Raw genomic sequence first — 16,446 nt, 5'->3', positions numbered from 1 at the left:
ATTAATATAAGACTCAGTCTTATTTTTGGGGAAGTACGGGTGTATCTAGCACCCTTTGCAATCATTGGTCATGCTGAATGTATCTATGAGAATTGCAATTCAGAAACATTTAAAAGGTCACAGGCGCCTCACCCCATATTACTATACTAGCTGTACCCGGCCACGCGTTGCTGTGGCTCAGTCTGGTTAAATGGAAAAGAAAGAAAAGAGAAAGTGCACGTTTGTAATATGTTTAATTTCACAATGCTTGTCAAAAAAGCATGTTTTTACCTGTCACAGGTGTGACATCTATATAATATAGGTATATAAAAACATGCGCGTATTCAAATGCAACGTGTCAAAATTTCAAAACAATCGGTGAAGAACTTTGGAGATTTAAGATTTTGAACAAACAAACATTTACATTTTTATTTATATAGATGAGTTAGTTTATTTGAAGTTATCAGCGGCAATTTTTTCTGCCATGTTTTTTCCCCATTTCTTCTTAACTTCCATTTCCCCCTAATTATTGCTCTATTTGCCAAGCTATTCAACAAATAAAGAAAAATCTTATATAATTAAAGCCTTTTTCCAGCCAACAGTTTACAGAAATCTGTCAATCTTAACATTAAATCAAAATGGTGTCCCAGAAATGTTCCGTTATTGAACTGTGTTTGTTATTGCTGCATTGCATTTGTGGTCTACCCTCATGTGGTTGCTGAAAGCCGCTTACCTTGCAAAAAGACATTATGTTATTTTCAAATGTACCATGAAATATTTATAAGGACAAGCATTATGATTCTTTTGAACTCCATGTGGAGGAAGCAAGATCTACTGTATGTTGCTTTTGGGCTGATAGAGAGGGAATGGAAATTGTAGCCATAATTTCAGGTCGGGATTTATACACATTGCAGGAGGCTTGTCATCAGATTTCAGGTAAATGAAAGGGAAAAAATGTTACCTAAAGGCTAGACTAGATATGACATTTATCACATGGTTAGCTGAGGCATAGCATTAAAACAAAGGCAGCATGAGGATGAAAATGCCATTTGGAACTGTGCCTAACAGATAACTATCTCAGCCTACATTATCACTTGGGGACCCTAATTTCTCTTCACCCAACTTTCACCTCCCCTCCACAAAAAAGCTTGTATACGGAAAGTCATCAAATGAATAATCTATAGTTTCTTTTCATTTCATCACCATGTTGTTGTTGTGTTTATATTTTCCATCTCTTTTAAACATTCCTGACTTTTTTTAGAGGGCCCGTATTTTGAGTAGCTTTTACACATTGAGCAGGGGGTTGGACTAGATGACCTCCAAGGTCCCTTCCAACTTTATCATTATTATTATATATATTTAAGAATTTTTTTTTAAATTATGTTTAATTTAGGATTAGGCAATTTGGAGCTCACAGTAATTAATATTCCCTGGGATACACTTCTTGAGATCTACTAAATCTCTTGCCATGATTTTTTTTTTAGTATTCTCCTAGGATTAAAAATATAAATGATGATTTGATGTACTATATGAAAAGCATCTTCAGCATACTTTGGATTTACAAGAATGTGTTTGGACTCTTAATAGATTGATTATAGTGGTCACTCTTCAACTAAGATTTGGTTAAAAATGTAGGACTTAGTTACTCTTCTGAGTTGCTTTTTAGTCTCTTTGACAACTCAAAGTTATTTGGAATTGTGCACCTATTGCAACTTGTGTGAACATTTCTAAAACTGGGGATCCTGTGTAATTAGAGGCTCTGTGTGACAGTGATGGTGATAATGCTGCTGATATCCATTTTCTCTTCTTTTTTCTCTTCTTACTCTGTAGGTGAACAAACTTGAAAGGGAAAAAATCCAAGAAACAAAGCGGATCCGGGAATTAGAACAGCGCAAACAGACCGTGCAGATCACTGAACTCAAAGCTAAACTCCATGAGGAGAAGATGAAGGAGCTACAAGCCGTCCGGGAAAACCTGATCAAACAGCATGAGCAAGAAATGGCGCGGACAATGAAAATCAGAGACAGTGAAATCCAGAGACTCAAGTCAGCACTGTATGCATTGCGGGAAGGGACCAGTGATAAAGTACGGACAGCCCTGAGCATTGAGGCTCGTGAGGAGGCCAGGAAACAATTTGACTCTGAGCGCCTTAAACTTTTGCAAGAGATTGCTGAACTGAAGTCTGCCAAGAAACAGGTGGATGAAGCCCTGAACAACATGATCCAGGCCGATAAGATCAAAGCCGGGGACCTCCGGAGTGAACATCAGTCCCACCAGGAGGCAATCTCTAAGATCAAATGGGAGAGTGAGAGGGATATTCGCAGGCTGGTCAGTAATGTGTCTAGATATCTAGCCAAGTTTATGGCTCCACATGCATAACTTTTCTTGCGGTTCTCATTACACGCCGTGCAAAGGTTTTGATGGCCAAATTTGAGAGTTCTACCTTCCATACCCATTATAAGTATATTATAGTGCAAGCACCTGAGTGTATTGGAATTATCCTATAATATCAATGTGGAAGAAAACATATTAGTAGTTTATCTTTCCAATTGTTACCAGCACAGGACATTTTAACTATCAATACTTAGGCACAAAATGGCACTGTAAAATAAGAGGCTGAGCCAAGAATAAGGGTTGTGACCATATTAGCTGGGGGGGATATACAGGGGCCACTAAAAAAGGATATAGCTATCTTCATGCATCTTATTGACCCAGATTATGCTAGCATTGCTTTGTGCTGGCACAATACACATTTAGTGACTATAGAAATTTCTCAATGAGTATTACTCAAAATGATGAGTGTTTCAACTAATATATGAGCAATTGTGTATCTCCTTGGCTTCAAAATGCTTTCCCACATGCCATTAAAGTTTTAGTTCCATGCATAGTTTAGAAAAAGTGTCATGGAATTTTGCACAGTTGTATCTCAGTAAAAAAAAAAACAAATGTTTTGTTACTCTTACAACTTGTATGTGAGAATTGATGTCTGAGTTTTGAATGACATGCTGTTGAGGAAATCTTTGGAATTAAAACCAACAGTCCAGCTAATTTCTTATAAGATATTCCCTATGATTCTTTTGTTTTGGAAAATAGTTATTGGGATGAAATCATTATTTATTTATTTATTTATTTCCCATCTTTATTATTTCTACAAATAACTCAAGGCAGTGAACATACCCAACGTACCTTTCTCCTATTTTCCTCACAATAACAACCCTGAGAGGTGAGCTTGGCTGAGAGTGAGTGACTGGCCCAAGGTCACCCAGCTGACTTTCATGGCCAAGGCAGGACTTGAACTCATGGTCTCTTGCTTTCTAGCTTGGTGCCTTAACCACTAGATGACTTAGCCACTCGACCTAACTGGCTTTCCAGTTATATTTAAAAGATGTCTTGAAGATCTACATAGTGTTTCCTGTTTGCCTGTATCCAGCAATAATTTATTTTTACTGAACTCCCATTTTGGTTGTTTTGTTTTGTTTTTTTCTTCTTGCTCTCATAAAATATTGACATATTTTTCCTACAGTGATCCTTGCCTGTTGTCACTTAATTATGTGGAAAGATCAGCTAGTGTACAGTGATGAACAATTGCTCATTAGAGACCTAAATGATTTATCTTCAGATTAATCTATTCACCCTTGAGGCATCCCATAAGGTACTAGAAAGAGAAAGGCGGGACGACTAAATTCAATAAACTGAAACACAGATAGCCGATAGGCAAAATATTTTCAATTGCAACTGTTCTAGTGCTGAATTGAAAAGGAGAGATGTATGCTTCATTAATATGGTCACCATCTTTGGATTTATTTATTTATTTATTTATTTATTTATTTATTTATTTATTTAACCAATGTATATAGCCACCCATCACAACAAATTATTCTGGGCAGTGAACAGTGATTAAAAATAAAAACGGATACATATACAGTACAAACAATTAAAATGCACAGCAGCCAAGAAAACTACAACAATCAGCTGCCTGGTCAGGAGCCATACCCCTCCAGTCACTCAGGGCCCCAGGCCTGAGTACAGAATGAGTTCTTTAGGGTCGTACAAAAGGCCAGCAGTATCAGGGACAACCTAATCTCCAGAGGAAAAATGTTCCATAGGGCGGAAAAGGCTCATCTTCTAGGCCCCATTCAGCTGACGGTTTTTACCTGATGGGACCCAGAGGATGTCCATTTTGCTGGACCAGATATGATGTATGGGTATAATATGCCTTGAAAAGTTTTTTAAGTGACTATCAGCACCTTGAACTGCACCTGAAAATAAACTAACAGCCAATAGAAGTAGTGGCATCACATGCACCGGGTAACTGGCTTCATCCCTGTGCCGCTGCATTCTGCACTAGTTGAAGCTTCCAAAGGCTCTTCAAGGGCAGCCCCACATAGAGCATGTTGCAGTAGTTTAGATGGGAGGTCATTCCTTTTTAATTATTGCTTGTACTCATCATAAAAGGACACCAAATTGGGCACAGAAGGACACTCTTGGGGTAGAAGAAAGGAAATGTGCCCTGTTTGTTAAGACAAAGAGGCCAGTGCTCTCTTCCGCTGACCCAAGTGAGCTTAATTGATTAGTTGGGGCAGAATGTGGGATGCTCCTGGGCAATTCAGCAGGAAATTCTTTGAATAAAGTGAAGAATAGAAAGATGTTTTCAGCAAGTTATATCTTTAAGTATATAATGGGATCTCTATTCGTGCCTGTAACCTTTCCACATTCTGCTTGGACTAAGATGGATTATAGCAAAAGTACAATGCTAATTAGTAACTCTACTGCAATTAAGTTTAAAATTGGCAGTGTATGTCTAATGACCAACAAGCTGGATAATTGAAATTTCAGGAATTATGCTGGATGACTTTAGAACAGAAATGCTTACAGTTCAGCTAAACTGTGTCACGCTTAGATTATATACATATTTTGGATTAAGAATACCCTTAAAGTTGTATCAAAATTTTCAGCTAATCTAAAATGTAGCAGCTAGATAATATATCGGCCAGTGGTGGGATTCAAGTATGTGAACAAACGGTTCTCTGTGTGGATGCCGCTTCCGGAAGTCCATTCTGGGCCTGGGCAACAAAAATTAGCTACCGGTTCTGCCAAAGTGGTGTGAACTGACTGAATCCCACCACTGATATCAGCCCATTTCAATAGGAGCTAACCTAGTACTTAATTCCTATCCATCATATAATGAATGATCTTTAAATCCCAAATAAATAAACAAACAAAATGGGACTGAAGCAGTGGTGGGATTCAAATATGTGAACAACCGGTTCTCTATGTGGATGCCGCTTCCGAAAGTCCATTCTGGGCCTGGCCAACAAAAAATTAGCTACCGGTTCTGCCGAACTAGTGCGAACTGGCTGAATCCCACCACTGGATTGAAGCATCTAAAAGAATACCTCTATCAGCCAGAAGTACTGCTGAGATATTATACACCAATCAGGAAAAAAAGTAGTGACTCTGTTGTGATTATTTAATTGTGAAAAATTGGAAATTTGTTAATTTAAACTCTGTGTCAGACAAAAATTGGCATGTTTATTAGGGATTTTAATTTGGTTGATTTGAATTTGATATGTCTTTTCAGATTTGAGCACTTTATTTTACTATTGTGGGCATGACAGTATTTTTATTGTTTGCAGTTCCTGCAAGGAAGGATGGGGGGATGTTCACCATGTGATCCCTGATTAGCTGGTATCACACAATGAATATATTGTTTCCAGTAAAAACAAACAAAAGGCACTCAAAAGCCAACAAGTGGGAATAATTGCTGCCCACAACTATTAAAAAAAACATTGAGTACTAGAAGATGGGAAATTAGATTTAAATAAATTATCTACTTGGATATTTGTTGCTAATTTAAAGGATTTTCTTCTTTTCTTCTTTATTTAATATTTTATTTCAATTTATACTTCATGCTTAGACTTGCAAGACAAGAAGGATTTGGCTACAACCAAAGCCCTTCTTGTTCAGAATAATCCATATACAGTAGAACTGTAGTGACTGTTTTTTTCAAATATTAAAGCAATCTGTAACATTTTTATTGAAACATCAGGAAGAAATGCCAAAGTCAGCTTCAACATCTGTGACTAGAGCAGGGATGTAGATGTGGATTCATCCCACTTAGGCATAGGTTTCCATTGAGAAAGATATGCAAATGATGAAATGTGCATTGCAATATCATAACAATTATACAACAAAAGGGTGGAGCTTGGGTCATACCATCACAATATGCATTTCATCATATTGTGTTCATCATCAGTAACATCTTGGGTAGGTACAGATGCCTGTGTTCCACCGCACTGCATCTGAGTTAAAATTACCCAAGAATAGAAACCAGTATACTCTTTCATGCCGTATACTTTTTTCATGCTTGTTGGGTCAAAACACATTTTACCTAATTAAAAATATTATAAATCAGGTCTCAATTCAAATATGTTGCTTCATTTTAGTAAAGCAGCTATTAAGATTTCGAGTGCAAAATTCTGTGTAGAAACTGCTGCAGCTTTTTATTCGATCTGGTGTTTGTTTTTTCTTCTCATCAAATGAAAATAATTTTCCTCCTCAGAAGGTTCTGCCAAATGGGGATAAATCAATGGATCTTTGAATCATCATGCAGTTTCTCTGACTGTCAAAGCTGGCCCTCTCATTAGGCAAGATGAAGCCACTGTAATGATCAGTAGCCCGGAATGGCCCTAATCCATTCTCCCACTGGCCCACAAACAGCTTTAAGGCTAGGAAATGTCAAGGCAGATGGTTAGCCTGGCCAGTCACCTTGTAGGCATCACCCTGAGGAGATGCTTAGAGCAAAGGTTAATGCAAGGAATTCAGAATGCATCACTCTGTGCACCTTCCTATAGCAGCATCTGTGGTGCATGTATTGTCTAAAGAATAAATCCTTTTGTTGGTCTCATTAGCAAATAGGATGTACAGGAGGGAATGAAAATTGGCAGCTTGAGGCAGAAACTGCCATGGAAGTGACAGAGATATAGTGATCTTGGGATGCTTCTGCTGTTTGTGGTAGCTAGTTATACAGTATCTGATACCTAATTTCAAGATGGTGATACTCTGAATTGAATGTGCCTGCACCATTAGCAGGAAATAATAAATATGATTATTGATTATTGGATCTTTTGAAAAGTTTGAGAGATTAACAAGATTTATATACTGTATTATTATTGGTGAATCAGAATAGCTTCCATTCAATGAAGCAGAGCAAGATTAGTCTATGTGCTTAATGGCACGTTCAAGTTTTATTCCTTCTGTATTTTCCAAACTCTGCTTTCTGTGTTATAATTTATGAAAAATTCAACACAAAAGTCCCATTCTTGATAAACATCAGTCATATATTATTTCCATAATATATGACTGCATTCTTAACTAGAAGAATTTGGCTTCTGCTAGCCAACACTGTGTACTTATGTCACATAGTTAATAATGATTTTGGTTTTACCAAAAATGAAAAACAAACCAGTTTCATAAAGCTGAGGATATCAAAGCTAGAACTGCCATGAGGTCTGCCCTCATTTTTCTTGATAGTTGAATGACAATCCGTAGATAAGACTTTCATTAGAGTTTATCTATAGTGGAACAGAGGTTTGTTTCTCATATTTCACTCAAGATTCAGGGTCAAACCAGAATATTTGCAGAATGATGCGAATTGATCAGGCTGTTTCTCAAACCCGAGATAGAATGCAGTTGGTGAATTGGGCGATTTTTGCACCACGCTACCTGTAGAAGTTCCAGGCTTTACACTTGCCACTGGTTTCTAATTTTTAAAAAATTCATTAAGAAATATCAAAGTGCAGCTATGCTTGCTTATTCGTATTCTTCAGCGCCATTATTTGAGCCATGGAATATTACATTGAAACAAGTTAATGGTACTGACAAAATACGTAACTATGTAAAAAATCGTGTTCCATCTTAAATAGGTATATTCTTATATGCACTGAACAATTTTATACTATTGTAGTTTTACAGAAGAAATTGCTATAGCAAATGCTGTAACAAATGAACTCTGAAATTCCATTAATTGGAAAATGTACTCAAATACATGGATTCATTATTGTACTTATGCCATATCACTGTTCTCATGTATCTTCATTCAGATGGATGAGATCAAAGCAAAAGACAGAACTATCTTTTCTTTGGAGAAAGAGCTGGAGACCCTGACAGGATATGTTCAGAAGCTTCAGCTACAGAAAGAAGCATTGGATGAGCAACTGTTTTTGGTTAAGGAGGCTGAATGCAACATGAGCAGTCCCAAAAGAGAGATCCCAGGCAGAGCAGGAGATGGCTCGGAACACTGCAGCAGTCCTGTAAGAAGAATGTTCTATTTCATCACTCTGGGATTTTGATTGGGTCCACTTAGCCCACTTATTGCATCATTGCCCTGCTTTCTAGGAGTGGCATGTACTCATGAACTATACAATACTCCCTCTTGTGGTCATTTGAAGGCTGAGTTTCAGTTCTGATTCAACCGTGTAGTTAATTCAAAACGAGAGATGATGATAATGATGATGATGGAGAAGAAGAAGAAGAAGAATAGATAAATGATTGGCATTTATGCAGAGCCTTTAAAACACTCCAAATATTCTATATTCATTAACTCAACAAACCTTATAAAAGAGCTTATAAAAGCCTGCTGTTAGTGTTCCCTTGTTGAAGATCAAATTATCCACTGAATGTGACACAGAAGCTTGCCTAAAGCCACTTACTGATTTAGAAACATACACTCGCATTCTTGTTTACATAAAATAAAATGTTATATGTTTAGCAAGGATGCACAATATGTGGTTCTCTAGACACTGCTGAATTGTATTTGTCAGTATTTGTTACTGATGGAAGAGAATATTTGTATCTCAAGGTTGAACTGCAGGATCCTTGGTGCTCTCTGAGCTTGGTTGTTTTCTTAAGCTGATGGTGTTTCCTAGTGTGGTAATGAAATATCTGCAAGAAAACAACCAAACTTAGAGAGCACCAAGAACTCCACAATATTTGTTACTATTGGCTATGTGTGAACAATATAATTCCATCTTCACGAATGAAGGTAAATATACATGTCCCAAGATAATGTTGCAGGATCCAATCTGGGTCAGTCTCCATGACCAGAGGCTTAGTCTTCCAAGCCTCTCATTGTGATGAGAGGAAACTTCCCCAACGATGAGCTCCACCACGAGTCCAAAAGCTCAGAAGATTAAACCTCTGGACCTGGTGACTGACACAGATTGGATCCTGCAGTTTCATCTTCATTGCAATTCATACTTTCTGCCAAGGATCTCAACACTTGCCTATAAATAACACTTGTGTCGAATTATTTTTCTTTGACAAACATTTGTAGGATCTACGTAGAAATCAGAAGAGAATGGCAGAACTCAATGCTACTATTCGGAAACTGGAGGACAGGAACACTCTGCTTGTGGATGAACGTAATGAATTGGTATGGCCACTTAGCAGTTTCTGAACATTTTATTTAATCTAAAATATCTGGGATAGCAATGAATAAAATCATAAATTATAAATAGTACTGCAGAAGCGATTCGGCTTTGTTCATACTTGTTTTTCTTCTGTTCAATCATATCTGATTCTCTGGATAAGTCTCTGCAATTTTCTTGGCAAGGTTTTTCAGAAGTGGTTTGGGCTGAGGAAAGTGGCTGGTTCAAGGTCACCCAGCTGGTTTTGTTCCTAAGTTGAGACTAAAGCTCATGGTCTCTTGTGGGATCATCTCAGTGGAAGCTCTCCCGCTAGGAGAAGGACAACTGATGTTAACTATCTGAATTGAGTTAGACTGAGAATGATTTATCTAAATTTACGCAGTAAATTTCCATGGCCATAGGCAGACACAAACCTGGGTTAACCACTATAAGTTCATCATTTTATAGATCTGACCACTATCTTCCATAATTCATGCTTTGTAGCACTGCATATTGTGTGAACCCAGGCAATTCTGATTTATTTAATAAATAATAGTTAGTTCAACGTGTAAAATCAGTCCCTGACTGATAGCCCCTCTTCTTGGTTTCACGTGATAAATTTTCCAGCACTGTGTATTATACATATTTTAGTACAAAGACATAACCACAGCAATTGAATAGCAACCATTCTTTCTCTTCTTAGAAGAATGATCAGAAAAAAGGCATGATATGGTCTCTCATTCAACGTTATGAGAAGTAGTGGGATTGTATTCTTACGTATTGTATTTTTAATTCTGAACAAACATGTTTTGTAGATTTGAATGACATTATTATTATTATTATTATTATTATTATTATTATTATTATTATTATTATTTTAAGATATGCAGATATGCAGATGACATCTTAAAAAACCATCAATGCTTGAAATTCCTTCCCTAAAAACTGTGTCCTATAGATCTGATTCATACAAACTACAGCCATGCTGTAGTTTATTTTGGAATTAGCGTGATATATGAATCAACATTATAGCTTGTTCAAGAAACAATGTTTTAAACATCTCGATTCCATAATATACATATACATACATACATGTACATCCCAGAGTTCATTATTATTTTTACTGATTTTAAATGTCTACACCTGGAATTCCAGTATTTAGAGTTATCAAATATATATATATATGCTTGACAGCTGACTCACATTTATGACGGTTGCAGTGTCCCAGGGTCATGTGATCACCTTTTGCAAACTTTTGACAAGCAAAGTCAATGGGAAAACCAGGTTCACTTAACAACCGTGTTACTAATTTAACAACTGAAGTGATTCACTTAACAAGTGAGGCGAGAAAAGTCATAAAATGGGGTAAAATTCACTTAACAAATTTCTCATTTAGCAACGTGAATTTTGTGATCGTAAGTTGAGGACTGCCTGTATATGTGTCAGTGGGTGTACGTACCATAGATGTAGAATCTAGTTAATTAATTAGCATTTTGTTTGCAGTTGAAACGTGTTCGAGAAGCCGAAAAACAATGCAAACCTCTTCTGGAAAGGAATAAGTGCCTCTCTAAAAGAAATGATGAACTCATGCAATCGTTGCAGCGCATGGAGGAAAAACTTAAAGCAATCACTAAGGAAAATTTAGAGATGGTTTGTACCAAGAGTTCAAATTTATTCTGTTTTTTATTCATTAGTTTGTTTTCAGTTCTTGGAATATAACTATTAAAGAAAATGCCATTATCTAATTCTATTTTGACGATAGACTTTTTGGGTCTCATAATAAGAGTATGAAGAGCTGAAAGGACTAAAGTATTAATAACTAACATCTAGTCAATGTTATCCTGACTTTTTATGTTCAAAAAAATTGTGACAAATTAAAAAACAGAACGTATCATGCCCAATAAATTTAGGGTGAAATAATTTTTCCTTGGGTTGGTGTTTTGTTTTGTTTTGTTTTGCTTTGTTTTGTTTAAAAAAGACATATTTTTCTTTATTTTTAACTGGAGCCTATTTCCTCAAAATGACATAAAATTATGGCAACAACTTAAATCAGATTTGGAGATTCAGATTGGAGGTTTAGAGGACACAAAAAATATTTTTAATCCTGAAGGTGCCCCCTTCAGTTTAGCAAAATGAACATGAGTTAGAAGGAACTGCATTGATGCTCAATTCAAAATTGAACTTCTACCTCCAAAATAATGTTCTGTGATTCATTTTCATCATTCCCTTAATTTTCCAGGGTTAACATTAAAAAAGCTATTTTCTTGGAACCACTGAATTTTCTAGGAATTCAAGTGTCTATCCCCCAGATCACAATATGTTGTTTTTTTCCATTCCTGTTTTTTTCATGTTTTGAAAGCCATTTGCTACACTTTATATGTAGGAATCAAACAGATGCAATACACAATGGCCTGGATGATTTTTCTAGAGAGACAGTCCACTATACCCCAAGCATTTGTATTTAGAAGTCTCATTGAGTTCAATTTTGTCTATTAGTTATAAATACCCAACATCCATAATTGAATGTTCCACTGAATGATTTTCCACAAAGAGAAGTGTATCTTCCCTTCTCTCAAGACAGAAGTAATTTAAAAACATGCCATGGGGAAAATAATCAGCTCTAACATCTATAATTCAATGTTTAAGACAGGTGGAAAATAAAATGTGAGAAATAACACAATATGATGATCCAATCAAGTAAAATTTTAAACAAATCTGAAAAGTAAAATGGCTTTCCTGTTTTATTTTTTGTTATACAGAAAGAAAAAATGGTATCACATCCTCCTCTGAAGAAATTAAAATCGCTCAATGACCTTGATCAAGCAAATGAAGAACAAGAAACCGAATTTTTGAAGCTCCAGGTTATAGAACAACAAAACATAATTGATGAGCTGACAAGAGTAAGTTATGGTCCATAATAAACTAAGAATCAAGAAACAGATCTTGTAAGATTATATAATTTAAAATAATTTTTATTATGAATAATATACTTTAATATAGCATTTTCTAAACTAGGTGCTCTGTAGATGTGCTGGATTCTACAAAGTGCAATTAATGTGAAACAAGAGTCTAGAATAGACATGACTGAGCTTGCAAGATTAGATGAATAAAATAAATTTAAATCTGGTAAACTGCAAACCAAAGTCAAGAAGTTAGCATCACCTCTATTTCCAAGAATGGAAATAGAGGGCCCCACATGTGCCTCAAGGCATTCTCAGGAAATAATATGGAAGATGGCAATAACACAGTACTTTATTAAGAAATGCAATCAGAGTTTCCTACAGTTACAAGGTAATTGTATAGACCACTCCATGTCTACTGAAGAAATTCAGATTAAAGCATAATTAGGGATATTTATCTAGCTTCCACATGAACCTATTGAATGAAAGGGACCTCATCCTCATTCTAAATAACTCATTCATGTCAAATTGTTTTTACTAGCAATATTGTTTAAAAACAAGAATTTGAACCAAATATCCTTTTGTAATTTAAACCCATTATTTCATGTTCTATACTTGAAGTAAGTGAGGGAGGGTCCTTTGTAAAATTCTTTTCTGACTTCCCATCCATTTTCAAATGGATAACATTGTAATCCTTACCTTTAAAATTAGCTTTGTCTTGTCTGCCTCCCATTTTTCCATTGTCTTTCATTGATCCCCATTCATCTAATGATATCATCCATAAACATAAGGGGTGAACAGAAATTGTGTGCTGTTCAGTTCCAAAAATTCTCATGGAACTGGGACTTGGAATGAATAAATGAATCAATCAGTCAAATCAGCGAATGGTTCATTTTCATATGTCCATTGAATATCTTCACAATCACACGAATCTCTTTATAATGCCTTGGTAAGACCACACTTGGAATAATGCATCCAGTTTTGGTCACCACAATATAAAAAAGATATTAAGACTCTAGAAAAAGTACAAAGAAGAACAACAAAGATGAGGGAACCGGAGGATAAAACATATGAAGAATGGTTGCAAGAACTGGGTATGTCTGTTTAACGAAAAGAAGAACTAAGGGTGATATGATAGTAGTGTTCCAAAGCTAAGGGGATGCCACAAAGAAGAGAGGGTCAACCTATTCTCCAAAGCACCTAAAGGCAGGACAAGAAGCAATGGATGGGAAATTAACAAGGAGAGAACCTTTTTTGGATGGAACCTTGTAGAGTAGGCAAGGCAGGTTGTATGACATGTGTGAGTTCCGGCACCTTTTTTTTTTTTTAGAAAAAAAAGCACTGGAGAGAACCAACCTAGAACTAAGGAGAAATTACCTAAAGTTAGAACAATTAACCAGTGAAACAACTTGCCTCCAGAAGTTGTGGATGTTCCAACACTGAAAGTTTTTAAGAAGAGATTGGACAACAATTTGTCTGAAATGGTATAGGGTTTCCTGCCTGAGCAGGGAGTTGGACTAGAAGACCTCCAAGGTCTCTTCCAACTCTGTTATTCTGTTATCTTTGTCCCCTGAGCTGTAACAGTGGCTTGTTGTTGTTTTTTTATCTAGGATAGAGAGAAACTTATTCGACGGAGGAAGCATAAAAGAAGTTCAAAGCCAATTAAGGTAAATGAAGTTTACAGATTATTTTGAATCCCACTAATATATTAAATTACATTTCATTTTCAATTCATGAAATTACTCTATTCTACGCCCATATTTCAATAAATTCAGAAGGAAGAGAATTACCTCGTAGAAACCATATATCAAAGACAAAACAACATTTGCTCAAGTGACAGTAAATCCAGCTATGCTTATTAGTGGTGGGGGCAGAAAAACAAAACAAAAAGACTATCATGTATGCAACTCATTGCCAAGCACAGCAAATATCTTGCTAACTTCTGAAGTTCTGCAAGCTGCAAAACTGATTGTAGACCATAGTCCTACCATATGTTTTCCACTTCTGTGATGTCTTATCTTTTATATGGGAACAAAAACATAGTAGTATAAGTGTAATTTAAATTCTCATTCATCAGGCTTTTTCATGACTCACTTTGGCAAGTTTTAAGTGCTGAAACCGTTAGTACTTTGCTGTCCAACTTGCTGATTAACCAATTCTGTCAGCTTCGTGCATGACTCATTTTCTTCTTTGATGTCGCTAATTAACTTAGTCAGTCTGAATACACTAAAGCTATTTTTAAATCATTGAATTGTAATAGTGGGCTCCAAAAGATAGCAGCTATTTTCACAGCATTGCTTGTAAAACCTATAACTGATGGTGCATAACCAGTGGTGGGATTCAAAATATGTGAACAAGTGTGGATGCTGCTTCCAGAAGTTCGTTCTGGGCCTGGCCAACAAAAAATTAGCTACCAGTTCTGCTGAACTGGTGCGAACTGGCTGAATCCCACCACTGTGAACAACCAAATAAGCAAGCTTAATGAGGAAGCAAATGGTCTTGGAAAAAAATGCTTCCTTGTTTATTGGCATCTCAGTTTCCTTCAGGTTCCTTAGGTCAATTGTTAGACTGCAACCTGCCCAGAGCAAAGTCTATCCTATTGTACTCTGTAAAGGCCTTTTATGTAGAGCCTTTAAAGTCATTTCTGCATTGTGACCACCACAGTTGGAAATGAGGAGTAGAAGGACAAACTGTCCAAGAGTGATCTGTTTCTTTTCTGCAGTCATCAGCAGAGCCATTTGGCTAGTTTGCTGCCTTCAAATTCTGGGTTTTCATAAGAAAGTAGGGTTTCAAAAATCCAGATAACTACTACACAACAGCAAAGAATGACAGGTTCCTGTATTTCTTTGCTGCCATCTGGTTGTCACCCAGATGAAGCATCTCCAACAACTACCTGACCGAGTACACATGATGGAATTTTGCCTGTGCTAGGCTAGGAAGCTAGACAGGTAGTGGAGTTAGAATGGTTGGCTTCTTTTGCAGAGGCATGTTCTGGATACTGTTTATGGGGGTGATGATGACTCCATGGACTCTGAAACATCATCCATGGCTTCATTCAGGACAGACAGAACACCAGCAACACCAGATGAAGATCTAGATGAAGTAAGATTTTGTTCCCTATTTTTATAAATAAATTTTGAATAATTAGCAAATGTATATAATCCCTTTCAATTTCCTGTTGTTACCTGTTGTATTTTTTTTTATGTAGCATCCTCCAAAATCTCCATTTGAACCTCCTCCATATTCCTCTTTGACTTTTTTCTCAAGATTCCCTCAATTTCTGGACAGAATTCAATCCAAACAGTAGAAATTACATTTAAAGTAGAAATTCCAATTTCTTCCAATTTGTCGCATCAAAATGGACAACTGGACATTTGTTCCATCGAAGTGGAATTTATTTTGCTTTAATCTCTCAGTCAAAAAATACCTTTTCTCTTGAGCAAAATTCTAATAGGAATTTCTTTATACACAACTACATACGCTATAAAACTTGATCCCTTGTCTTCTTCCTAACAAAGTGCACCAAAACATACCTTGGAACATTTCTTATTGTCTCAAATGTTGTACTTATTCCATATATTTTGTCAATGTTTTCCTCTTTATCATCCTCAAACCCAGCCAAAAAATATTGCCAAAGTTTTAATAACCTTTCCTCTAATATCTTGACTAGAATCATTCTGGATTGCTCCAAATCTCAAACAAAATTCCTTCACTCTCTCAGTTGCACAGATTATCTAGTTCTCTTTCTAACTCTCTGTTTTAACAGAGTCTTATTCTTCAAAATCTCCACTTTGTCATTGATTTGTTTTATATCTCCAGGCATTTGTTTTACAGAACTTCCATCTTCTCAACTTCCTCTTTCATCCCCTCTTCCATCTTTACAAATCTTTCATCCATTCTTTTTTCTAAAGCTGTCAGTTTAGTATCAGGTGATTCAGCTAACTTACTCAAACATTTTCTGAAGCAGACTTTGTGTAATCCCACTCTCTGCAGGTTGTTCTAGCGGCCCAGTCCCCCCCCCCAAGCCGCCAAGCCACAAAGGTTGGGGACCGCTGCTCTAGTAATCCTCTTTTCCATTTTTGTGGTGGTTACCATTATGAATTATAATCCAAACATGAAAGTGTCTCAAATAAGGGAAAGAGAAAAGACAAGATCCCCCC

General features: G+C 36.4%; 1 protein-coding gene across 2 annotated transcripts in view; it reads left to right on the top strand.

Annotated features, from left to right (window-relative positions):
- LOC107295525 (janus kinase and microtubule-interacting protein 2) overlaps positions 1–16,446 on the top strand; it is a 36,332-nt gene that overhangs the window by 7,058 nt on the left and 12,828 nt on the right. For both annotated transcript variants that reach the window (XM_029285867.1, XM_029285866.1), the window contains exons 2-8: positions 1,810–2,307; positions 8,082–8,291; positions 9,314–9,412; positions 10,890–11,036; positions 12,146–12,286; positions 13,897–13,953; positions 15,269–15,388. In XM_029285867.1, the coding sequence (XP_029141700.1) occupies positions 1,810–2,307; positions 8,082–8,291; positions 9,314–9,412; positions 10,890–11,036; positions 12,146–12,286; positions 13,897–13,953; positions 15,269–15,388 (1,272 nt within the window). The remainder of the gene's footprint in view (positions 1–1,809; positions 2,308–8,081; positions 8,292–9,313; positions 9,413–10,889; positions 11,037–12,145; positions 12,287–13,896; positions 13,954–15,268; positions 15,389–16,446) is intronic.

This window comes from Protobothrops mucrosquamatus, unplaced genomic scaffold (assembly GCF_001527695.2).
Source record: "Protobothrops mucrosquamatus isolate PMUCROS unplaced genomic scaffold, P.Mucros_1.0 scaffold2373, whole genome shotgun sequence".
NCBI lineage: Eukaryota > Metazoa > Chordata > Lepidosauria > Squamata > Viperidae > Protobothrops > Protobothrops mucrosquamatus.
The sequence above is the reverse complement of the archived record's forward strand: the minus strand, read 5'-3'. Positions and strand labels throughout refer to the sequence as shown.